The 26230-nt window shown below is 44.3% G+C and overlaps 2 protein-coding genes across 2 annotated transcripts in view; both read left to right on the forward strand.

Annotated features, from left to right (window-relative positions):
• Window positions 1-6891, forward strand: part of BBS12 (Bardet-Biedl syndrome 12) — a 50434-nt gene extending 43543 nt beyond the window's left edge. The window contains exon 6 of the transcript XR_004968458.1: window positions 6545-6891. The gene's annotated coding sequence lies outside the window, so the exon portion shown is untranslated. The remainder of the gene's footprint in view (window positions 1-6544) is intronic.
• Window positions 6892-9113: 2222 nt separating this feature from the next.
• Window positions 9114-26230, forward strand: part of FGF2 (fibroblast growth factor 2) — a 43128-nt gene continuing 26011 nt past the window's right edge. The window contains exon 1 of the mRNA XM_036312784.1: window positions 9114-9645. Within this exon, the coding sequence (XP_036168677.1) occupies window positions 9468-9645 (178 nt within the window). The 5' untranslated portion in view covers window positions 9114-9467. The remainder of the gene's footprint in view (window positions 9646-26230) is intronic.

The following is a 26230-nucleotide window of genomic DNA, read 5'->3' on the forward strand; positions in this document are numbered from 1 at the left end:
AAAATCTAAATTAAACCACAGTGAACTGCCATTTTTTTTGCATGCCAAGTTGTCTAAAGACTGTAATTAAGACAATTCCTAAAGGTAGAGGGAATGTGGAAGAGACTTCCCTATGCTTTTGGGAAAAGTATAAATTGGTGCAACTTTTTTCAAGCCAACTTAATGTACCCCAAAGTCTTAAAACATTCATTTATTTAATCAAAAGTATTTATGAGTGTCATGAAGGGCTGGAAATTATGTGCATTCCATCAGTTTTTAGACATTGCATTAATAATTACAAGTGCAATGCGTCCTGTAAAATGAAAATCAGAAGGAAATAAAAACAAGGAATTATTCTTAAGAAAATAATCAAAATTATGTGGTAAGATCGTTTAAACAGTGAGAACTACCTAAGTGTCTACAGACAGTGGATTAAATAAATTATGGTATATCCATACAGTGGACTCATATTATGACATTAAGAGTAAAGTTATAGAAAAATAGTTAACATATAGAAATGTTCATAATACACTGGTAAATGGAAAATAATGTTTCAAAAGTGTGTTCAGTATGATCAAATTTTGTAAAAACAAGCAAAAATAAAACTATTTCTATATCTCTGTCCTTACCCATGCAGGATATATAGTCCCTCCATATCCACAGTTTCGCTTTCTGCAGTTTCAGTTACCCATGGTCAGCCACAGTCTGAAGATATAAAATGGAAAATTTCAGAAATAAGCAATTTATAAAGTTAAAATTATGCACCTTTCTGAATAGCATGATGAAATCTTGTACTGCCCCTCCCAGGACATGAATCATACCTTTTGTCCAGTGTTATCCACCCTCTATAGGCGACCCTTTCATTACTCACTTGGTAGCTGCCTGGGTTGTCAGATTAGTTATCAGGGAGAGGGAGAGATCACATTCACAAAACTTTTATTGCAGCATATTGTTGTAATTGTTCTATTTTATTTTTAATCTCTTATTGTGCCTAATTTATAAATTAAACGTTATAATAGGTATGTACCTATATATAGGAAAAATCAGTGTATGAAGAGTTTGGTACTATCCACTGTTTCAGGCATCCACTGGGGGTCTTGGCAGACATCCCACTCAGATGAGGGGAACTCATGTACTAGCAAAATGGTAGCAATGATAATTGCTACATGGGGGTATTCTTGGTGCTTATCTTCATGAACATTCACATAGTTGTGAAAACTAATAATAATATTAGCTTTTCAGACAGCATAGTGTTTTGGAGAGTTTAAATTAATCAAGTACATTTGCCTATCATAGAAGGAATATTGGGAAAAAATTGAAATTTTCAAATCCTGTCAACTGTTCCAGCTTTTGAAAACATCATTACTCATTCCTTCTGTATTACTTTTGTGAGAAGACCTTAACTTTAAGAACACTAATTTGAGATGAAATTTGTATCCTCCTAGTGACTAGGGCCTGAGGTGTTTAAATGACCTTTTTAATCCCAGGGGATGCCTGCTGTAGGTCAGGCTTGAGGTCACTGGCTGAGGAGTTACAAAGTCATCGTTTTGGCTGAGAGGATAGTAAACTTGGGCTACAGACAAAGCTGCTGCTCTTTCAGTGATGAAAGAAAACAAATACTCAGTCCTCTCCTCTGAACACACATGCTGGCTATAATCAGCCAGTGTTGGTGGGTTGGAGTTGATGATCATTATAAATCTAGTACGCCTTGCGGTTGACCATTTATGGTCAGGTTGAAGTTACTGATGTTTGGGAACATTTCCGGGGAAATAAGCATTTTCAAGGACAGATAAAGAATCTTAAAACGGTGGAGATGGAAGGACTTTATGGTGGTCCTTTCTTCTGGATCTAGAAAGGCTAACAAAGGAAGAGTCCGTCGTATGGATGCTCTATTGGGAGAGCTGAAGGAAGAGTGTTGCTCTAACTTCCTACTAGAACACACTGGTACTCAGTCTTTGAATAAAAGAATCTGATGACACACAGGAACTTGCATGATGATTGCAATACATGGTTATGGTAACCAGTGTTGCCCTGTCTTGAAAATATCCCCTTGTGATGTAAATGTCCCAGATGTGATCTGGTCAAAGTTCAGAGGACTTGTAACCTCCTATCATCTGGGCACAATTATGAAGCCCCATTATTTGGTAGCTTGTTCTGCAATTATTTGCCCTATTGGTGTCTATTAACCACGTGTTGTTGTTCAGTGTACCAGCAGCTCACAGACAATTAGAGGTATAGATTTACTTCAGGATTGCAGGCTTGGCATTAAGCCATTGAATATTTAACTTCCATGTGATCTTTTTTTTTTTTTTTTTTGATCTTTTTTATGTGACATTTTTCCAAGCCAGTTTCCAACACCATGCTATACTTGTCCAATTTATTATTTTAAAAAGAAAACCTCTGATGTAAAACTTCCCTTGTACCTACGTTATTACTAATTTTATGTTATTCCTTTCCAACATGTAGGAAGGATTTTAATTTTTAATTTTATTATCAATGCCACTAACTACTAGTATGTAGTAGTCTCAGCTTCGTGATGCTAAAATTTTGGTGAGAATGCCACCTATTTGAAGGTGTGAGCACTGTTAGTAGGAATATAACTCAGTACAGTCACTTTGAAGGCGAATTTAGCAGTGTCTCTAAGAACTGAAAAAGCAGGGACCCAACAAATCTATTGCTAGTTATAACTTTGGAGAAAAACTTAAATATATGCACAGTGAGGCAAGTATGAAGATGGTTAGTGTAGCCCTGGGTGTAACAGCGAAGACCTGTGTCCACCTTGCATGTACACCAGTCAGGGATGCCTCAGTGGAATGGATGTATTACTCTGGAATTCTCTATAGCAGTTAAAATGAGAACAATGCAGCTCATACTTAAGTAATGTGGAAAAATTTCTAAGATGTACATTGAGTGATAAAGCAAGGAGCTGAAAGATAAGGACAACATTATGTCTACAGCATTATGCACATACACACACCCCTACAAAACAATGCTAAATCTTTCCTATGTCTACGCACATGGGTATAAATGCACACAGGTGGATTCGGAATGATACATACCAAATAAGGACAATGGTTTCATCTAGGGAGAAGAAGCAAATGACTAGGATTGGGGGTAGAGTCCATTATCTGTAATGCTTTCATTTTTTAGAAAGATACTGTATTTGTGGGCTTCTGAACTAATTAAAAATGAATAATAAAAAATGAAAAGAAATCTAATTCAAGTCATCAATAAAGATGTTTTAAAAAGAAAATAGCCTTAAGTTCATCTTTAAAAATATTCCTTCATTGCCCTAGCCTAGCCTGTTTGGGTCAGTGGATAGAGCGTTGACCTGCAGACTGAAGGGTCTCGGGTTTGATTCCGGTCAAGGGTACATGTCCCAGTTGTGGGCTCAATCCCCAGTGGGGGGCGTTTAGGAGGAAGCACATCAGTGATTCTCTCTCATCATTGATGTTTCTTTCTCTTCCTCTCCTTTCCCCTCTGAAATCAATAAAAATACATTTAAAAATATATACATTCCTCACTTTTAAAGAAATAATACCTATAGAAATAAGAAACCAATGATAAGACTTAGCAGCATGAGAAAGTCCAAGAACATCTTACCAATGGAGGATCCTTAGTGTGCGCTGTGGACATGTTGGGACTGTGCACCAAACCAGCCCATGCTCCTGCTGTCCCTGAGGTGGCCTGTTCCTGGTCCTTGTCCTTCCTTATTCTGTATGTGTTTCGGTTTCACCTTCCACAAAGAACTGGAAACTAAAATGCCCAAGAGTCCCACTTTGAGGAGCAAGGCAAAACCCGATGAAGGGATACTTGCAGAGATTTTCTCTCAAGATGCAAGTGCAACCACCACGTTTCTAGTGGGAAGGATAAGACAGGGAGTGTGGAAGGTCATATGGTGACTGTGTGTTTAATATTTCTGAGGAATTGCTACACTGCCAGACCTTTTTCTACTTTAGCAAAACCTTTTTATGTTTCCACCAGCAATACATGGAGTTTTCAATTATTCTACAAAATGTTATTTTCTGTTTTTTAAATTATTGCCATACTAATGGGTATGAAATAATAGTTCATTGTGATTTTGATTAATATTTCCCTAATGAGTAATTGTGTTGAATATCTTTTCATGTATTTACTGTCTTGTACATTGTAGCATTGTAGAAAGTTTTGAGATTAAGTCTTCCAAATCTGTTCTTGTTCAAGATTATTTTGGCTATTCTGGATCCTTTGCATGACCATATCAATTTTAGGATCAGCTTGTCAATTTCTTCAAAAAAAGGAAGTTGGCTGCCCAGCCAGCGTGGCTCAGTGGTTCAGTGTCAACCTATGAACCAGGGGGTCACAGTTTGGCACATGCCTGGGTTGCAGGCTCGATCCCCAGTAGGAGGCATGCAGGAGGCAGTCAATCAATGATTCTCTCTCATTACTGATGTATCTATCTCTCTCTCCCTCTCTCACTTCCTCTCTGAATCAATAATATATATATATTGAAGGAAGTTGACATTTTGACAGAGAATGCATTGAATCTGTGGACCATTTTGAGTATTACTATCTTAACAATAGTAAGTCTTCCAACCCATGAACATGGATAACTTGCCATTTATTTACATCTTCTTTAATTTCTTTCAACGTTTTGTAGTTTTCAGTTTACAAATCTTAAACTTCTTTGGTTAAATTTATTCCTAAATATATATTTTTTAAGATATTGAAAATGAAACCATTTGGTGCTGGGCTCTTCTTTTGGGGAGTGTTTTATTACTTGACATGCATTCTCTATTACTAGTGATACTGACATTTTTAAAATATTGTTTTGTGGCAGCTTATTATATAATCAGTTCAGATACACTCTGAAAATTTAATCAGATTAAATTGCATTGGCTCTTCAATCATCTCATGCATCAATTCCAAAATGTTTTATATTTAACAGGTTTATAGTGCCTTTTAACATCTGGAAGGGCAAGTTTCTCCTTATTACTCTTATGATTTAAAAAGTAAAATCATGCCCTGGCTGGGTAGAGCAGTTGATAGAGCATTGTCCCAATATGCCAGTGGGTTTGATTCCAAGTCAGGACACATACAAGAATCAACCAATGTTTCCTTCCATAGAACTTCACAACTATGATATTTCATTTGTATTTAATAGGCAAGAAAAGTTTGATGAGCCTCTTCTGAATTTACTTTTCTAACCTAATTTCCAGCTGTTGTCTCAAAGCAGTTTACTATTGGGAGGGCACGGAGCCACTAGCCCAGGGGTGGGCAAACTTTTTGACTCGAGGGCCACAATGGGTTCTTAAACTGGACCAGAGGGGCAGAACAAAAGCATGGATGGAGTGGTTGTGTGAACTAATATAAATTCAAAGTAAACATCATTACATAAAAAGGTACGGTCTTTTTTTTTTTAGTTTTATTCATTTCAAACTGGCTGGATCCGGCCCGCGGGCCGTAGTTTGTCCAAGGCTGCACTAGCCTGTAATTAGTAAAGGCTGTAAAATTTAATTCCTACCAGAGGGAAGGGTGTGATTATCGCAAAAGCACTCCTAACAATCTGAGCAGAGCCCTTCTCCAGTGCATGCCATCTGCCATGGATAAGCCGAGGACCAGAGGGCTGGTGGTTTCCCTTACTGAGTCCGAAAGCCCGAAAAGCAGGGGAGCCGGGACGAGCCTCCCAGTCTGAGGCTGAAGGCCTAGTATCTTTTTTGTCCATTTAAAAGGTTTTATATTTGCCCCTACAATCTAAAAAGTGAATTTGTTATTCTCATGTTTATTTATCCAAATGAAGTTTTAGTATTTTGTATAGTTTTAAAATTGTGTTAGAATTGGAACTAGTATTGTTTAAAAATTTCAAATATGGTTAGAAAAATTTTACATTATTTTACTATATGCTTCCATTCAGGTACATTTATGGAGTTTTTTAAAGCTGTCACTAAATTTTTGTACTTTTCATTATTTAGATTATGAGCAATTATTATTAATTCCAACATAACTTATCTTGATATTATGAGGAAAATTCCTCTTTCCTTTATAGTTCCTAAATAGTCATCACTGGAACCTAGTAGTTTTTTTTTTAATAATGAGTTTTATATTCATCATCTTACAAAATTTCTCCTATTGGTTCCATTTTTCAAAGTTATCATTATTTTCCTATTCATCCTTGTAACTGGGTAAATTGAGAATGTATGTAATTTAAGTGCTCATGGTTCAGCTCAGAGCGAGTTGATTGCATCAAAGAATAGTGTGTCTGTGTGTGTACAAGTGTGTGTTGGGAGGGGGCTGGGTAGGAACTTGAGACAACTATCTTAATGATGTCTCCTTGGAATTAATACTGTTTGTCTTGGAAACCTAGATACCCAGAGCTGAACTAATTATTTCTTGTGACATCTCCTCTCCTAGTTTTGGTCGGAACTAGGAAACAAGGGGTTATTGTGCATGGAATGCAGTTCCACAAGATCTGTGGGCCATTAGCATACACATTACTTAATCGTTTGTATCTATTCCCAAAATTTCTGGATACTATTGTGCATAAGTGTAGATGAAAACAAACCATTTCCATCTTTGTGTCTTTCAGGTTGTGACCTTTGACCAACCTCACTGTCCTGGGCAAGTTGTATCAAAACTTTCTAGTTGATAATTGATGATTATCTGTTTCTTAAAATGTAGCCATAAATATTTTTGTAACATATGGAATGGCATGACAACAGATATAAATATCAAACTGGAGATAGGATGACCACCAGGAGGCATGGCCCTGGCACTACTGCATTCTTTGTCCCTTTGCCTCGTCAATCACTAGTACCTGAGTTACACTGTAAAAACTGGACAGTAACAGGAGTCTTTAGCAGATAATAATCTGTGCAAAATTGCTGGGTCAAATCTTCCTTTAAGCAAAATACTCTATAATAAATTCTGTTATATTCTATGGAATTGCCTGCTTTATCTTTTGGTCTGAAGTTACCTTTTCGTTATGGTGGCCATTACACCTTTGCCTCGCTGTCAGACATCCTGTTAAAAAATATTTGGACTTAGGTCTTATTATCCCTTTGCTCTTAGAAGACTCAGGTTTCTGCAACACAGAAATCTGCTTTATTTCAAGATAATTGGTAACCTGATGAGTGTGTTGAATGAACTCAAAAGGAGTCTGGAGGCTTTGGCTAGAAATAAATGATAAAGATTTATTCAAGGGTCTTAGGATTTACAAACCAGAAACACAAGTAGGCAAAACCCAGAGTATTCCAAACAAGAGAAAAAAGCTAAGAGTTCTTATAATAAATTAAAACGTACATGCTTGAGAAGAATCAATCCTGCGTTGTTAGCCTCTGGCCTGGTCCAAGATGGGAGTCCTCTAGATCAGTGGTTCTCAACCTTGGCTGCACATTAGAATCACCTGGGAATCTTTTTAAAATCCTGATTTCTGGGCCTCATCCTCCGGAAATTCTGTTTCTTTGTTACTAATGTTGTGGCCCCACCCCATAACAAAGAAACAGAATTTCCGGAGGATGAGGCCCGGAAATCAGGATTTTAAAAAGATTCCCAGGTGATTCTCATGTGCAGCCAAGGTTGAGAACCACTGCTCTAGAGGACGGGTTGTCTGGATAATGGAAGTCAGGTGGTCTGGATCCATGAACAACCTTTCCTTAGTCCTTCAGGGGGTAATCAGAAGGTTATCTAGAGGTTTGAAGACAGGGGACTGGAAAGTGCAGGAGTTTAAGTTCCCAGGCTAGTATTCCTGTTGTAATTTAAAATAAATTACTTTATTTTAGTAGTTTCGCAGCTTGATTGTAGTGACTCCATTTTATTTCTTCACTCTCTTCCTCAGGTGCTACAGTAGCAGTAAGCATTCCTTAGGATGCCTACGGAGATCACCTGGAAGGGAGCTGTCTTAATTGACTTTCAGTGCAGATAAAACCTGCCCGTTCTAGAGAGAGATGTCAGAGAACATACACCAGCCCCGAGGAGAGTATGCCTGGTTTTAAAGCTCCAAAGAATCGACTCTTACTCCTAATGAACACCCTAGAAATGCGTCTAGAGCTAAGCCCCTCTTGGAGACTTATGACCAAATGCACTCATGGATGCTCTTTTGAAACCAAACATGTTCCCAAACAGAGGAACTTCCGTATCCTCACCTCCTCCTGGAAGCTTTCCCCAACCCTACCTGCCCCCAGGCCGACTTACCTCTGCTGAAATCTCACTTCATTTTCCTTCCCTTGACACTCCCTAGTGGCATTTGTGTTGCTCATGCCCCAGGGTCTCCCTCACTGCACCAGAAGGTCCCACCTCATTGGGCATCTCCCACCGCACTTACCAAATGCTTTGCGCAGAGTGGGCGCTCAGTACATGAAGATTTATGGGTGGATATTTTCCTAATCTGTAGTGCCTGCTATATTCTATGGAAAGCTACCAAAATGCTACTCACTTTATTTCTGTAGTCAGGATTTTCCCCAAACTGCCCGGTCTCCAAGACATGCCTAACGATTTAGCAAGGGTTAGTGACGCTTGGAATAAAGACATGAGCGCCAGGCCATCACGGTACGGATGTTCGTTTTCCCACGTAGGCTTGAGTTCTCATTAGGTTGGCGAAGAAAACCTTTCCTCTTAGCAACCCAGCGCTCCCCTCCTCGGGCCTCTTTCTCTCCTTTGTTGGTAAATGACTTCAGCCTGTGCCTTCAGTTTTAACAGTTTGTGTCCCGCGCGCGCATAGCCCTCTCTTGTGGTGATTAGAGACATTCAAACCTATTCTGACACAGGACCCCAGCCCGATTCTGACTGCTCTGCTTCTTGGGGGTGGACAGTTTTCTCTGCACCGAAACGCTGGCCCTGGAAAAGAACGGGGAGCAAGTGGCATTTAAACTTTAAAGACTGAGTCACGGCCGGCTGCGCAGCAAGAGCTCCTCGGTGCGCACAAATACCCAACGCGGTTCGCTGGCGCGGGGCTGGGCTGGGGCGACTTCGGGGGAACCAGCCGGGTGGAGCCCCCGCCGCGCCCGCACCTCCCCGCCCTCCCCGGGGCCGACCTCGCGCGCTTGCGTGCTGCGGCCCGGCTAGCCCGGAGCGGGCAGGGGGCGGCGCGCCGGGAGGGCGGGGAGCGGCCGTGGGGGCGGTGGGTGCCGGGGGTGGAGATGTAGAAGATGTGACGCGCGGCCCGGCCGTGCCAGACGGTGGACGCCGTGCCCGCGGCTGCAACCGGACCCGGGGCTCTGCAGCGCAGGAAAGCGGCCCTCCCGAGAGTGGCGGCCGCGGAGACTCGGAGCCCCAAACCCCCGGTCCCGGGCCGCCCGGCTCCCCGCGCGCCAGGGCCGGCGGAGAGGGCAGGGCCGAGTGGCACGAGGCTGGGGGCCCGCGGCCGCGGCCGCGGGCCGCCGGGCGGGAGGCTGGGGGGCCGGGGCCGGGGCCGCGCCTCGGAGCGAGTCGGAGGCCGAGGCAGGGGCCGAGGGGCGGCGGCTCCCCGCGCGGCGCCAGGGGCTCGGGGACCCCGACAGGGCCCCGGTGGGGCCATGGCCGCCGGGAGCATCACCACGATGCCCTCCCTGCCGGACGACGGCGGCAGCGGCGCCTTCCCGCCCGGCCACTTCAAGGACCCCAAGCGGCTGTACTGCAAAAACGGGGGCTTCTTCCTGCGCATCCAACCCGACGGCCGCGTGGACGGGGTCCGGGAGAAGAGCGACCCACACAGTGAGTGGTGGCCCACCCCACCCCCATCTCCTGGGGCTTCCACTCTGCTCCATGCCAGCCTCTGCCCCAGCCCTGCTTCCATCTCCTGGGGTGCCCCCTCCACCCAGCCCCCCGCTCCCATCTCCTGGGGTGCCTCATTCACCCAGACCCCGCTTCCATCTCCTGGGGTGCCCCATTCACCCAGACCCCACTTCCATCTCCTGGGGTGCCCCATCCACCCCAGCTCCCCACTTCCATCTCTTGGAGTGCCCCATCCATTCCAGGCCCCCACTTCCATCCCCTGGGGTGCCCCATCCACCCCAGCTACCCACTTCGATCCCCTGGGGTGCCCCATCCACTCCAGCCCCCCGCTTCCATATCCTGGGGTGTCCCCTTCTCTCCACTCCAGCCCCCGCTTCATCTTCTGGGGTGCCCCCCTCCGTTCCATTCTAGCCTCTGCGCCTCTTCTTTTCCCTCGGACCCAGTGGGACTGCGGTTTCTTTCCGCGCGGCCCTGGACGGTTTCAGGTTCACCGCCTGCCACCTTCTCCCCGGGGCTGCGGTGTCGGGTTATGCGCCCCCCTGGTTTTAGGGGTGCCAGTTTCTCCGTAAGCCCGTCTGCAGGGCGCGCGGCCGGCTCCCTTCTCGCGGACAGCTTGTTGCGCCGGGGATGCCAGCGGCGAGGAGAGGTGTGTCTCGCCCCCAAGTCCCGACTCCTCGGTCGCACGTGCGCAGCCCCGCCGGCAAAGACCGAGAGGACGCGGCCGAATACACGTCCTTTGTTGGGAGAGCACCTTTCCGAATCGCGCCCCTAAATCCCGATCCGGTAGGACCCAAGCAGTTGGCACGCAGCTCTCTCTCACCCATCCATTTCTTCTCTCCCGCCCCTCCCCGCCCCCAATTGCCAAAAACTAAAAAAGCAAAATATAGAGACTTGGTTAATAAAATGCGACAGACCTTTGTTTCAATAGTGAGAAAACCTACAAAAACTGACCTCCCACCAGCAGTGATTAGCTTCGGGCCCTGAGCCGTGGCCAGTCCCTGAAGCGGGGATAACATGTAGTTTGCATCAGGGTTGAGGAGCCCGTGAGAGCTTATGTAAAGCGCATTTGCCAGACTACACTTTTGTGTGCTGTAAAAATAACCTGCTGTGGTTATAGAAATCGCCGAAGTCATTGGTTGTCAGACTTTAGGTTCCTTCCGGGAACCACCTGGAGGGGTTGTCACAACACATTGCTGAACGACTCCGAGTTGTGGACTCCTTAGGTCTGGACGCCAGCCTGATCATTTGCATTTCTAAGGAGTTCCCAGGGAATGCTGAGCGGGGACGCACTTTGATGGCACTGGTCTAGAGCAGAGGGAGAAAAGGGCATGAAATAGGCTGATTAGCAACACTGCTGGAATTTGATGTGATAGAAATAGGGTCCGGAAAGATGTTAGCAGTCATCCTGTAGGTGTAGGTAAAACACCTGTGCTAAAAGCTGGGCGCAGGCTTCCGTCCCTCAGAGGTTTCAGATGGAATCTGATACCCTATTTACCTGAGAAACGGCCAGCAGGAGCCTAGAGCTCCACTCTGTAGTAGTTAAGGTCTTTATCTTATGGAGCTAGTGATTGTCAGTCACTCTGGAATGAGGGTGGGAGGACCACTGGGGCAAGCAGAGAAAGCTGTGCAACCAAACCTGGCTTTACAAAGGACTGGGAAATTTGCTTTTATTTTTATTGATTTCAGAGAGGAAGGGAGAGGGAGAGAGAAATAGAAACATCAAAGATGAGCATCATTGATTGGCTGCCTCCTGCATGCTCGCCACCGTCCCCTACCCCCCCTACCCCCCCTACCCCCCTACCCCCCCCCCCCCCCCCCCACCGGCTGTGGGATGTGCCTGACCCAGAATCCAACCGTGACCTCCTGATTTATAGGATGAAGCTCAACCACTGGGGCACTCTGGCCGGGCAGGAAATGTCCTTTTAGAGTAGTTGGGTTTTTATGGATTCCAAAGTAGTAATAAGCAAAAAATGCAGGTCTTTATTTATTTATTTTTTCGGGCCTGCCATAATTTAAAAATCTTATCAATCACTTACATTATCGGGTCAAACGGAAAGATGTTTGTAAGCCAGTATATGGGTTAGTGCTGTTTCTCTATCTTGGTAACTTGTATGCTTGAAGCCTGTTCCACAGTTGTCTGCTGGGCTGGCTCAGCCAATGAGGGTAAGCTGCATATACGTCCCAGTCAGTTTACCATTTTCCAGTAACACAAACTGTTCATAGTAAGTAAAATAAAATAAATAAAAAGGAGCCTGTTATCTGACTAGAAGACAGAAAAGCTCTCCTCCAGATTAGGTCTGATTGGGTCTTCCCTTTACCTCTTTTCCCCTGAGACACTGTCTGAATCAGTTTTTTTCTTTGAAGCCTTGGGTGCCCTGTTTCCATTAGAATAGCACTTAGGGGCTCATGAGTTAGGATAATTTGGAAGTGCATACTATGTCACCACCTCTGTAAAAACTACTGTTTTCTTCCCATCGGTGGATTGGGCTGTCATATTTATAATCTATTTTAACCAATGGTTCTCAAACGGGGGTGATTTTGCCCCCAGGGAACATTTGGCAAGGCCTGAAGACATTTTTGGTTGTCATACCCCAAAAGGTGCCACTGACATTTCACAGGTGAGGTCAGGGACACTGTTGAACATCCGACAGTGCACAGGTACCTCCCTACCCCTCAGCAAAACATTTTCTGACCCAACTGTTAACAGTGCTAAGGCTGAGAAACCCTGCCAACTTGAAAACTAGCTAAGGACAGATGGTAAAAGAGTGGAGTACTCATCCGGGTATGTGGTGAGTACTGATTTTTTTTAAGACCACCTTTTATCAGGCAATAGACTGACAAGAATACAAACCTGAAAATGATGAATTTAGGCCACTTCTGTGTAGCTCAACGTAGACATAAGTTTAAGTTCAGCATATTTTGCTGGCAGGTCAGTAGTTGACCAAAACAGGAGGACTTAAGAAAAAACGTGTGTAGACATGCTATAATATGCTCTCCAGCACATCTCCAGGCCCCAAAGCAAACACAGCTGACCAACATACATGAACACATGTTAGTGCTTGCTGCAGTTTCCCATGGATTATGGCTCAGTTGTCTAGACCTGAAAAACCCATGGATGGCCCCATTCCTGTGTTATCAAGTTGACCTGTAAGCCCGTCCTTGAAGATTGATTCCTTTGGGATTAAAGCTTTCTGTCCTGCTGTCTCCTAAAATGCAGACACCTCTGAAAGGAAGAGTTTGGCTGTTCTCAGATTTTAATTTTTAGTGTGATTTAAATTGTGATGTAATTTCTTCCCCAAAAGCTGACCAGAAGGACTGGAATTTTGGAGGGATGCTTTGAGGACTGGCATACATGTGGGGTGCTGGTGAGGTGTGGGGGCTGTGGCTCAGGTACTGAAGAGGGGACAGAGGCAGACATGAAGAGGGAGATAGTAGATGACTGAACCCAGTGTTTCTAACATCTTGGTGTAGCTGCAGCTCATCTTTGCTTCATACCCGGGTGCTCACTTGCATTGTTGCACTCAGAAGGGCCCATTTTCCTGCCCTTGCTCCTAGTCCTGGGGAACCTTCTTTGACGTGAGGGTCCTGGCGAGAGCAAGTTCTGGTGACAGTCTGCTTCCCCAGTGCGCGTGCTGCACAGCGCCTTCCCCTGGGCGTCCTGGGTGTTCTGGTAGGCCTCTTCCAAACGTCCATGGGGATGTGCAAGGTGCAGTGCATTCTCTACAGCAGTGAACCCTGTGATGACATTCAGAGGAGAGAACGTTTTATCCCAAGTAGCACGTACAACATGTGCTGGAGTAGTGAGATGCTGCTTGTGTAGCATTAAATATGTTCCAGATGCTCTTATTGAGGGAAAAGTGAAGGTAGTTAGAAGTGATCTACCCTTGGGCTTCTCCCAGGAGGTGACTGCCTGTTGCCACACTCCTCTGCCTCCAGGCCCAAGAGTTCACAGAGAGGAGGAGAGCTGAGGCCCCGCCCACTCCCTACTCCTATGGACCGGATGGATCCTGGTGGCCTGACACCTGCTTGCCCTCTGCCATGGTGCAGTCTCTGTGCAGCCCCGACTATCAACACATGCACTTGTGACATTCAGAGGGAGGCTTCAGACCTTCTGGTCACTGATCTCATTTTGTAGAAGAGGATATCGGGGTTCACCTGCCGATTTTCTCTTGGGTCCTCTGAACGAGCTTCTTGCCTACCTAGCCCCTTTCCTCATTGCTCTCTTCCATTCAGTCAGAATGAGCACCCTCTCGGTCCCCCTTCGTAGGGTCCTCTGTTTCAGGGCACTAACATAGCAAGCCCCTCTTCCTAGTCCACAGGTTGCCTCTGGTTGGATTCCTGGGGTAGTAGATAAACCCATCTTTACTTCTCTTCCTTTATGTAAAGGGAACCATTGAGATCATGACACTAGATTCTCTCCCCCCACCTTTTTACTGGTAGGTCATACCTGGCAAGTGGATCCCACTGATTTGCCTTAGAAAACGTGGCATTTACTGTGATGCTGTTTGTGTGCAGTAAGCAAGTGAAGTAAGAATCTAATAGCTCATCTGATGGTGGAAATCATGTAATCGGTGCAGCAATAAAAGGACAATTCATGAGTCATAGCTATTACCACACCTTAGGAGCCTTGAAAGATGAGTGTGATGCCAAGTGACTTCATCCTAGAGGAAGCAACATCCCCTCCTGATATGCCTGCAGGCTGTCACTGTGTTTATAAAGTGGCCATTATGTAATTAGACTTTGATGGTGGTGTCACAACGGACTTCTAAGTAGTCTCCTTTTGATTTATGATACCACTTTAAATGGATGGCCATGATTTGTGAGTTCAGTTTAAAAACAAAAGGTTGCAGATGTAATAATCAAAATAAGAACCATCCTTTGTACATTATCATTGTAATATTGACCTATTCCTCTCCATGGACATTCTCAGAAATCCCCACCAGTGACATAAGAAAAGGCGATTTAAGGTCTTACACTATTAGAATCGTTATTGACAAGATGCCTGTACATCAGGACAGTGACTACACATGTGCCGTGGCCTCTGCGTGCTTTTCCAGTTCCAGTGTTTGCTGTTTTCTCACACGCCCTGCTTGGGCCCCCTCGTCCTGAAGCACACAGGCGTCTGTAAGAAGGCTGGCCTGGGAAGAGATGAGAGCAAGCAGATCGCGCATTTAGGCCCAAACCTAAAACTCATTATCACGTTCTATCCAAAGAACTATACTTTGTTCAGTTTTGTTGTTGAGCTTGTCATTTTCTGCACTCTGGGATCTGGCTTTGCACTTGACTTATATGTCATCAGTGCTCCTAATATTTAATGCTTGGTAGTTTGGAAGATAATGCAGAACAACAGTCATCAGTATAGAATTTTCATTGTGTCGGTAGGAAGTGCAGCAGCCCTTGTTGTATCTGTTGTTAGGTCGGCTCCTGCATTCTCTTTTGCTCTCAAACTCTCCCTCTAAGCCAGGTGATTTACAGCCACAGACCGTGGAAGGGGACCTCACCCACTGAGCCATGGACTATGGTTCTTAGAAGCCAGACGAACCCCTTCTGAAGGCCTCAGGGATATTTTTAGTTTGAGGAAATTTGGCCTGGAGGCAACAGACAGCCAATATTCAGTGTTTAATTTATGTCTCATCCCATCAGTCACTCTTCCTGCACAGGGGGGCTTTTGAGTTGATCACTGTGTCCTTAAAGCTTACTCATTCATTTACAGAAATCCAGTGTGTGTGTTTGTATTTTCAAAGGGCTACTTACTTCCCCATATTGACCTACCTTCTACATTGAATTATCCCAAAGAACTCCGAAATGAAAGGTTCACAGATTTTGAAGATATTCTGGAGATCAAAAATGAAGAGGAGGTACATGAATATTAAGTGTTATGTCCCCAGTATAATTGAATTGTTGACAGGAATTTTCCTGGTTTAACTTATAATTAAGATATACATTAATTTAACATTTATAATCAAACAATAATCAAATTAGCCAAGAAAGAGGTGTGTGTTTTTCAAGGGATTTTGTATACAGTAGTCATGATCTGGCTACATTCTGTGGCTGGGTTATTCTCTGTTCATAATGTGGGCACCTTCGGTTGGGAGCCCTGACTTCTCCACATAAATATTGTCATAAAAGGCTTGTGCCTTTTACTCAGGGAGTGTCACTAAATGTCAGTGGGTGATGAAAAGGCTCTGTGTGGACTTCCTGTGGAATAACTACTCATGGGCCATGCTGTGTACAGCTTTGTGGAGGCTTATCATTCTCTTGGTGTAGTAACAAGTACATTGAGACCCTTGGTCAGTCTTAATGAAGATGATTATATGTAACAAAGTTATATTTGCGAAATATTTGGGAATCTCAGAGACTGGCTGTTAGCATTTCTTAGGGTAATTTATAGAAAGATGAATCATTTCTCAGGATAGTGGAAAACTCTCATGAGGAATTCTGTTTTCTTTAAAAAGCGTTTCAGAGTTTTATGACATCCTGTGTGATGTCAAGTTCCTCAGGTATGCGTGCATTGCTCATTCTTTCTTTGTGGCCATTGTCCTGGAATCCTGCACAATCCTCCTCAAATTCATCAGTTTTTCTCTTTTTAACTCTAGACTCTACTTAAGTCATTCTGGGCGCCAGCATGTTCCAGTTCCATTACATGACTGTATCCAATTTGTCACCTTTGTTCTGACATTTGGCATTATATTGTTGGCCCCGTCTTGGGAATTCCTTGGCTCTGTTACACCACATCAACCTGGTTTCTTCTCTCCCACCCAGCTGCTTTCTGGTCTCTCCTTTTGGGCTTTGGCTTTCCTGTAGCCCAAGCATGGCAAACGTGTTATTTAAACGAGACATATGGCCCACCGGCCGCGAGTTTGACATGCTTGCAGTGTAGTCAATTCACTCAGAGTGTTTAAGTTCAACATGTGCCCAATAAATGAGCCAAGTATTTGAACTTCCCTTTTTTTGTTGTTAATCATCACCCGAGGATATTCTTCCATTGATTTTTTAGAGAGAGTGGAAGAGAGGGAGGGTGGGGGAGGGAAGAGAGAAACATTGATGTGAGAGACACACATTGATTGGCTCCCTCCCACACGTGCCCAGACCAGGGCCAGAGATCGAGCCACCAACTGAGGTACATGCCCTTGACCGGAATCAAACCTGGGACCCTTCAGTCCAAATGCCGATGCTCTATCCACTGAGCCAAACTGGCTAGATCCAAATGTCCTTTCTGACCTTCTCACATTCTCCTTCCTCTCAGAGCCTTTAATCGGGCTGTTTCCTTGAACTCGAAAGTCCTCGCAATCCTTTTCTCTCCTGTTAGTCCGAACTGTGCTTTGGGCCCCATTCTTTCACACCATCCCGTGGCCATCTTTCCTTCCGTGCATGCTATCTAAAAATTCAAAGAGCTTGATGTGTTTTGATTTCATGTCCCTGTATTTAATTGGAAATTCCTAGTTAGTAAGGATTTTTTATAGAGAAGTTCAAACAGCATTACCCAGCAGTCCTTTACTCTTCTCTTCTGAGGGCCTGAGATGAAATTACTCATCCCAGGAGCCCTTGGCTCCATTGCTGAATGAAGGACCAGGAGGAGACCCAAGAGGAGGTTCAATTTCTGTTTGTCGCGTGAACTATAAATAATAAGCTTAAGTACTTCAGTATGAGGCATGAAGAATGGATACATTGAATGTGGCATCACTGTAGTTCTCTCTGCAGACACCTTGAAGCAATAAAGGTAACACAATCATTTGTTAGGATTACTTTTTATTGTGGAAGGTTTTCTTTTCAGCTATTGAATAACATCAGTATTTCTAGCCAATGCCAGAGCTAGTAATAATCCTCTCATTTGGGAATGAAGGTCTAAGAATTCATACTTGAATCAAACACTTTAATCTGTAAATCTCTCAAGTCTCAAACCAAATGTTGAATCATTTGACAAATTGGGATTAAGAGCTGTCTGGGACCATTGTTAGTATCCTTTTTGGCTGTGAGGAAATGACACAGATAGTTTCACCCTACAATTCATTCAGATTTATGAGCCAGCCAGTATTCATCACAACAATCTGAAAACTCTTAAAAGGACAGAAATTGTGTGACAAAGTGAGTCACAGTCTTTGTGATGTGATGTCTGCAAGGATGGGTGGGAGAAATCGCACGGTGACTCCCCTCTAAGCTGAATCATTTTGCAAATAGAAAACAATTCGTAGGTTTTTAGGTGGTTATTACATAAATAGGAAAGGAAGAGAGGAATAGAGCCAAATAATACCTTCATTTAAAACATTACTTTTTGAAATGTTATCACTTGCTAAACAGTCAGTTTTGAATTGGAAATGAAATTAACCTCTCTACTGCCTAGTAGTATATATCTCTTAATCTAACACCTGCTGTACATCTTCTTTATATATTTTTATGTGTATTTAAATTAATTTTGTTGCTTTCTTGCCTAGATTTTTTTTTTATTCTCCCATGTCATTGACCTTTTTCCTCATGGCTATTTCTTGTCTTGGCTCATTTGAAGATGGTGTGTGTGTGTGCGTGTGTGTGCGCGTTGTGGGGAGTGTCATTCACTCACTGGCTGGATGACCACTTAAGTTGGATGGGGACCCAAGAGAAGAAGGTCCCTTTGGTCCTAGAAATTGTAGTCCTGGAGTGGATAATCTTGCGTTGTGCATGATTAGTGCTCCTTTGTTACTTTTCATCTTACTAAAAACAAAAGTTTGGAGAGCCTTTCTCTGAGTCAGATTTAATCTTTAAATATAAGATTGGTTTTATTTTCTTATCTTTTTTGGAGTAAGACATTTGTCAAAAAAATTTTGTGAAAAGAGAAATCTTTTACTTTGAGTGTGTTTCTAAGTGTAGAAGTTCTTACATACATTACTCTAAACTCAATAAGTTTATAATGGGAATGTAACGCAAGTGAAATTGGGAAGACAATCTTGCTAACTGGTTTCATAGAGAATGCTAATTTCTTCAGGCGACATACACAGCACTGTTGGTTTAAGAAATAATGAATGACAGGAACACCTTCAGCTGTTACAGGATGGGGTGTAGATCATTTTGGAAGTGGGTATTAAGGAGGCTGTGAAGTAGTCATTTGTTTTGTCCAGCCTTGGCCGGACACCTAGGGAGATTGCCCTAGTGACTAGCAAAGTCCCTGTCCCTCGCAGTGGGGAAAGAGCCAGTTGTTTCGCCTTCACCACTCTATTCCTAGGACTTCAGTGTTTACTGAACAGTTATTGAATAAATGAATGAATGAATGAAGTTTTTGAAAACATGCTGTATGTCACCTTTATAAATAATATGTTTAATCTCGATTACAAACTTCTGAAGCAAGTATCATTGTCCTCATCTTACTGAGAAGAACAGTTTTTGCTCTTGGCTTTCAAAACATGATCTCTGTCTGTGACAACAGCACATAATGAATTGTAGGTTGCACACTTCTTAGTGTTTAGAATACAGGTTCATGGCCAGAATTCCAGAAGGACAGTGTAGCAGAAATTTGAACAGAAATAGTGATTTTAACAAATAATTTAAGCTCTCTTCAGAGGCTTTGCCACCTTTTCTCCCACCCCTTTCCTACATTATTTTATTACTTAGGAAAAAAGATGTCACGATTTAGTATAAAACAATTCTTTAATATTTAGGGGTTGCTTTCTGAAGAGCTCAAAGATTTTTAAATGGCACATACAAGAACAGAAAAAAGTAGGATGTAGTTGAGGATAAAAATTATGTAAGAATGAAATGAACCTTGAAGATGGGTCTGGAAGATTACAATGCAGAAGGAACTAGGGCATGCAGAAATGCAGAGAATAACTGAAAACTTTTGTAAGAAAGGTGTGTGGTGGTTGTTTTTTGCTTAATCTCCCACCTTTTTTGTTCAGCCCTGCAGCCCCCTTCACATCTGGGAGCTCAAAGACACTTGGCAACAGCATGGTGATTACAGAGGGGAAGAGGATGAGAGAGGTAGGAGAGGATGTAGGCAGGATAAATGGTGATGGAAGGAAACTTGACTTGGGATGGTGAACATACAATACAATATACAGATGATGTATTCTAGAATTGCACACCTGAAACATATATAGTTTTATTAACTAATGTCACCCCAATAAATTCAATTAAAATATATCTATAGTATATAGTTAAGCCCTTTCCAGGAACTTCAAGATAGGTTCACCGTTTAAGGGCATGTGGTGTAAGATGAAAAACTTAGACCTTTTTTATTTTAATCTTCTTAACCAAGTGAGATTGTCAGTCAACCAATAATGTTTGAGTTTCTACTATGTGAGGAAATAAAGCTCAAGATAGACAAGGAGATGTCAAGAGAACACTTAGACACATCCAGAAACACGTCTAGAATAAACTCCTTCCTTGAAATCATGTGCCCGCTTTTGGCTTCCTGTATTTATAAGTGGTATCTCTGTCTTCCTTGCCAGCAGCTTCATCGTGGAATACATTCCTAGTCTTCATTTCCCTCGTCCTCCCTTCAGCCTCGTGCATGTCAGTTCTGGTGACTTTCACACGTGTGCTGGCTCAGCATTCTTGCCGCAGCTGCTCTGGTTCTGTCCTGACTGTTGCAGCTACCTTCTGACCGACCGTCTGTATTAGCTGCAGCTGCCATAGCAAAATCCCATGGACTGAGGGCTCCGACAGAAATATGTTTTCTCACAGTTCTGGAGGCTCGGAGTCCAAGATTACAGTGTCCACAGGTTAGGTTTCTTCTGTCCTTGACTTGCAGATAGCCATCCCTCTGTGTACACACGCAAAGTTCCTATCCTTGCAAGGACACCGGTCAGACTGGGTTAGGACCCATCGTAACAGCCCCATTTTAACTTAATCACCTCGGCCTGGGTTTGTTTTTTAAATAGATCCCACATGTATGTATATGTCTCTGTCACTTAGCGTAATTCCCTCAAGTCGTTCACGTTGCCTCCAAGGGCAGGATTTCCTTCTTTTTATGGCTGAATAATATTCCACTGTATACAGATACCGCATCTTCTTCATACATTTATTCACTGATGGCCACTTAGGTTGTTTCCATGTTGTGAGTAATGCTGCAATGAGCATGCAGGGGCAGATGTTTTTTGAGATAGTAATTTTTGTTCCCTTTGGCTAAATACCCAGAAGTGGAATTGCTGGATCATATGGTGGTTTTATTTTTAGGTTTCTGAGGAACCTCCTCCACACTGTTTTTCATTAGCTTCTTTCTTCTGGTTCTTTTCCTTCCCCTGACATGTATGTGCAGGTTAGTTTAGCTTCATGAGGATTTCGGAAAGCAAGGATAATGGTCCTATTCCAGAAGAAAGGACATTATCAAACAAACAAAAACGACTCCTACCCAGATCACAGTGCTCCTCACACGTGGAGAGGTGTCAGCTGGGGTTGCCTGTGGTCCCGGGAAGGGTCACCGCTGTGCCTGGTCTCTGCCAGCTGCCGTCTGCTCCACAGGCCTCCTGTTCTCATCACAGCTGCCCTGGCCTCGGAGCCTGATGGTTAGGACCGGCCATGGAGAGGCGTGGAGGGTGCAGTCTGATCACATAGGACAGGCTAGTGTTGTTGAGTCCTATTCTGGTCTGTGGTTGGAAATGTCTGTTGCTCATCCTCTTTCCTTGTGGAGGAAAATGTCAATGATCAGCAGCAGCACAGCAGCAGCACCAGGGACACTTCAGTGGGGGGCTGTCCGGACCCCCTGCCAAGTCCTGGGGGGCAGAAGGAAGGGAAGGTGGCCAGCAGATGCCAGTCTGCCTTTCTGGCAATGGCCTGTGGGCACTGCTGAGAGTTACCTGGGATATGAGGGCATGGGGTTGGGGGGGCCATGAGCGCAGTCCTTCCCTGCACCGCAGATGTCCTGGGCCTGCTCCCTGGACACTGGGTCTCCTGAGTGAGTCTTGTTTTTGACCTCTATGTCCTCAGGGGCAAGGTGCCTCCCCACTGGGAAGCTGAAGGCCATGCCAGAATACCACCCAGTACACAGATCTCAGTGTGCCCATTTAGAGCAGAAATGGTACCAAATGGCAAACTATCTGGTGACTTAGTTGCTGTAAAAACACAAACAAACAGACAGACAAATGTGGTGAGCTTAGCGTGGCTGGCACAGTATGAGTGGGTACATTTTCAGGTTTGGGAACACTGAGGGACTTTACATCTGTGTGATCCGTGTTTTCTTTGAAGTAGGAGGGAGAGAGGTGTGGCTGTGGGCGGGGCAGCCTGTGGAGCATGGGGCCAGTTTATGTGGCTGCTGTGGAGAATGGGAGAAGGAGACCTGGAAAGTGCCCACGGTTACTGAGCACTTCCTGGGGGCTCACCAGAGGGTGGGGACCCCACATTCCTAATCACACCTGTCAGGATGACTGTGTCATTCCCAGGTGCATTCCACTGTGTCTGTTCAATTGGAAGTGCGGGAGCGGAGAAGCTGGCTGGCTCTGTTGGGCTGGGCTTTAGAAGTGCTGGGATGAAAAAGCAGGAGACTTGAATGATGCCTCTGAGCTTAGGCTGATCAGGAAGTGACGCCTCAGAGGCTCGGGATTGGTGGTAAACGGTGGGTCACATCCGTGAAGTCATAGGCTAACGAGCCAGTGGACGGCCAAGAGGGTGTGTTGGGCTGGAGCTTAAGGGAATGAACATCTCTGGACGATGACACGGCCATGAGAGTGGGCAGTGCAGGTCGCTGGATTGGATAAACCGAGAATCTGAGGCCAGGTTGTTGGTGGATCTTCTACGTGAATGTGAAGTCTTTCAAGATGATGACAAGATGTCAGGTGCCAGATCCAAAGTTTTCAGTGAGTGACAGTGACCCGTCAGTGGAGGAGGAGAGGGGATGAACCTTGAAGGAGGAAAGACTTTGGTCTGGGAGTGGGAAAGTAATCGTAGATGCCGTTAGGGAAGCCAGGAAAAGACTCCACACACCCACGGGAAGAGGCCTGATCCCAGTTGAAATGGTGGTTCAGAAGACTTGGCTGGACCCCAATGTGGGTGCAATGGCCTGTGGTGACCAGCAGCCCTTAGCGTTTGAGTGTTGTGAGGGGAAAACATCTTTTGGCAGGGAGTCTGTTTTCTATTTTTAATAACATCAGTGTTGGAACACGTGATCTATAAAGCGTCCTCCTTGCTTAAAAGTTCTTTTCATGAATCTGAACAAAAGGCAAAGCAGGAGTTAGTCTCTTATATTGCCCAGATGGAAGACTAGGCCCGGACCATCGCCATTCCCTGAGAGAAAGTAGAATGCTTTAGAAATGCTTGGGGAAAATGCGTCGTTATAGCAAAAAGCTGTGAGTTGCACAAAATGAGCCATGTTTTATGTTTCTGGTCTTAGAACACTTTACTCGGGAGGCCCAGACTCCCTTCCAGGCCTGAGGGAAGAGGTTTTAGTTCAGAGCCTCTCCAAGAGAATCACTGGTGGGTGCCTTCCTAGATGCCCGACTTCTCTCTCACATAGACAGCCTCCACAGCTTCTGGAGGAAGCAGGAAGAATGAATGGAGCCAGGGGAGCAGACAGGGTTAGGGAGGCAGAAAGTAGAAGAGAAAAAGGAAGAGAGAGAAACAACCGAACACCCACTCGAGAACACGCAGGGAAGATTTCGGCTGAAACAGACTTTCATATTCAAACTAGTTGCGTGGGGCGCTTGGCGCTGTTTGCGGGGAGCGCTTCCAAGTCTGACAAGGTTCGAAAGGAGCAAAAGAAAACACAGTGACGTTCTTTCCTGGCCCCGGGGAGGGGAAGACATTCAGTAATTGTGATTTTAGGCTCCTTTTCTGGGAGGGAAGCGTGAATACTAGAGCCAGAAGCTATTTGCTTTACAACTTGCGCTCTCTCGGGACATTTCTTTACCTTTATAAATTATAGCAATGAACGCTTTGTCCTTTTATTGGAAGGAAGAAGAAGACGATATTTTTTGGGAAGATAAGCCTTCTTACCTGTTGGTATTATCTATCCTCTGCTGTCCCCCACCCCCTCCATCTTCACCCAACTCATTGCTTGGACCAAGGCACAATTCTAGCATCAGTTCAACCAGCTAGTCCTTGGAGAATGGCGAATGAGGAAGTGACAGCGTGACACGCTTCACAGGCTTCTGTGAGGTTCAGCACCCAGACAGAGAGGAGGATGTGGCCTGCTGACCTGTGAGCCCAGGTCCCGAGTTGACTATGGGCTCTGCTTCTTTGCCTTTAACGGAAAAGTCTGCACTAGATCGTTTCTAAGAGCTAAACTCTAAGGATGCCTGAATCAAATTCTGCTGGAGGTTCAAAGAATGAGTTTTGGGGAATGGCTGAAAATGTCCTCAGAAGTAGGCATGTCCCTGGGAAAAGAGTATGTACCCAGAAAAGAGGGTACTTCATGCTGGGTACTCCTTCCTTTCTCCCTCCCTTCCTTCCTTCCTTTCTTCCTTCCTTCCATCCATTCATCCATCCATCACTTCTCTGTTAAGGTCATTCTCATGGCTTCATCTTTCACATTCATGCAGGTGACAGGTAGCCCTGGGTCTCTTCTGTGCCTTTCTAGTTGTAGGATCTTGGGTAAGTTACTTCATTTCTTTAAATACCAGTTTCCTCATCTGTCACGCAGGGATACTAGATAGTAACAGCTACTGTGTTAGTGTTGTTGTAAGTGTTAACAGGGAATAACAGGGCAGAGTGTTTGTATATGGTAGTGTCAGATAGCAAGCCCTTGCTGGCTGTTAGCTGTGGCTGTTGTGTATTATTCCTGAATCTTCCTGACACACGTGTGTCTCATCTGTCCTCCAATGCTTTGGGTGTGTTACGAAGCAAACATCTCAAAATGTAATTGCCTGACCTAAACATGTGGTTATTTCTCATTCCATGGATTGACTGGCTCAGCAGGATGGTTCTTCTGCTAGTAATTTGGGATTTCTCATACAGCTACAGACACATGGTGGCTGGGACAGGACTCTCTCAAATGGCTACATGTGCCTATCTGTCATCCTGGGTGCCTGAGACTCTCTTTCTCCCTGCGGACTCCCCATGAGACTAGCTTGGGCCTCTTTACATAATGGCTGGATCTCAAGAGCAGAGGTACAAACTCCAGTGTCAAAGCACTGTTTACATCATGTTTGCTAATCTCCATTGATCAAATTCAGCCAGCGTGGCCCAAGAGTAGAGTCAATATGGGAGGAGTTACACGAGGTGTGACTGACAAGAGGCCTGGTTGACTAGAACCACCAAAATAAATCTACCACATCCAGGGCCCAAGTTCCTACCGTCTGGAAAATACCTTCATGTGAACGTTGCTCTGTGAACTTGAATCTACTAACTTCACTTCCAATCAAATGAGCAGTTCATTGTTCTCTTTGATGAGCTTGGAGCTGATACTGGGCCATAAATTTCACCAATTTCCTCCCCAGATTATTCTACATCAGTTTTTATATTTCTAAGTGGAAAACCTAAACACATCTTATTTCTCCTTCTTGTTTTTTATTTTGTTTTAAAAACCCAAGTTCAGCCCAGCTGGTTTAGCTCAGTGGTTGAGCTTTGACCCATGAACCAAGAGGTTTGATTCCTGGTCAGGGCTCATGCCCAGGTTGTGGGCTCTATCCCCAGTAGGGGCGCGTGCAGGAGGTGTTTCTCGTCAATGTTTCTATCTCTCCTTGTCCCTTCTTCTTTGTCTAAAATCACTAAAAACACATTAAAAACAAAAAAGAAACAATCCAAATCCAGACTTCATGAAACCCTGGCATTTATTCCTTGGTTCTGCACTCTCAATGCCACCCTCAGAGTCCATGTCCTTATTATCTTACACACGAACACCTGCAATACCTTTCAGATAAGTTTTCTTTAAATGCCATTTTCAGTCTGATGCATTTCTTTTCAAGAATGCGCAGTCTACTCATAGTTCTTACTGCATGAAACCTAACCTTCCTGCTTGTGTTTCTGAGGCTTTTATTTATTGACCCTACTCCACTATCACATATTACCCACCCTCCAGAATCAGAGCATGAGGAGAGAAGGTACCTAATCCGAGAGTCTAAGTCCTTCTACATTGCAAATATCTTAGAACACAGAGGGAATGGAGGAGCCAAAGTGGCTGCAGGGCAAAAATCCCGAAGAATAGATGTAGAGTGGAAGGGGTTGGTTGTTGCTACTTGTGTTTTCAAGAATTAGGTAGGTGGTGAGAGGAATTGGATGTTTCAGTGGGATAGAAATTAGATCCCTTTAATGGAATCCCTCAATTTTTAAAAATCTTGAATTGTCTTTTGTTCATTGCACTGCTCCTGATTCAGTTGGCTAACACATCCGCACAGTCTGGTTTCACTGTTATGGGCGGTGTGGGGACTGTGTTCCAGTGCCCTGCTCCCCACTCAGGGGGTGCCTCACAGTGTTTGTTAGATGAAGAAAAGAAGCAAAACTTAAGTTAAATTCATCTTTTTTATAAACAAAAATGGATAACATCAATAGAGTCAAATAAAAGGATGCATGATCCTATGTATGAAATGGAGATACAGAATGCAGCTTCACGAATTGTTTTTTACGACATTTGCTAGACACTCAGCAGAGGGTGGGATGCCTGAGGGCCTAGCTGGCCACACCACACCGTGAGCAGACCTGTTCCTTCTGTGGATGGAGCATACAG

This window comes from Myotis myotis, unplaced genomic scaffold (assembly GCF_014108235.1).
Source record: "Myotis myotis isolate mMyoMyo1 unplaced genomic scaffold, mMyoMyo1.p scaffold_m19_p_6, whole genome shotgun sequence".
Taxonomy (NCBI): Eukaryota; Metazoa; Chordata; class Mammalia; order Chiroptera; family Vespertilionidae; genus Myotis; species Myotis myotis.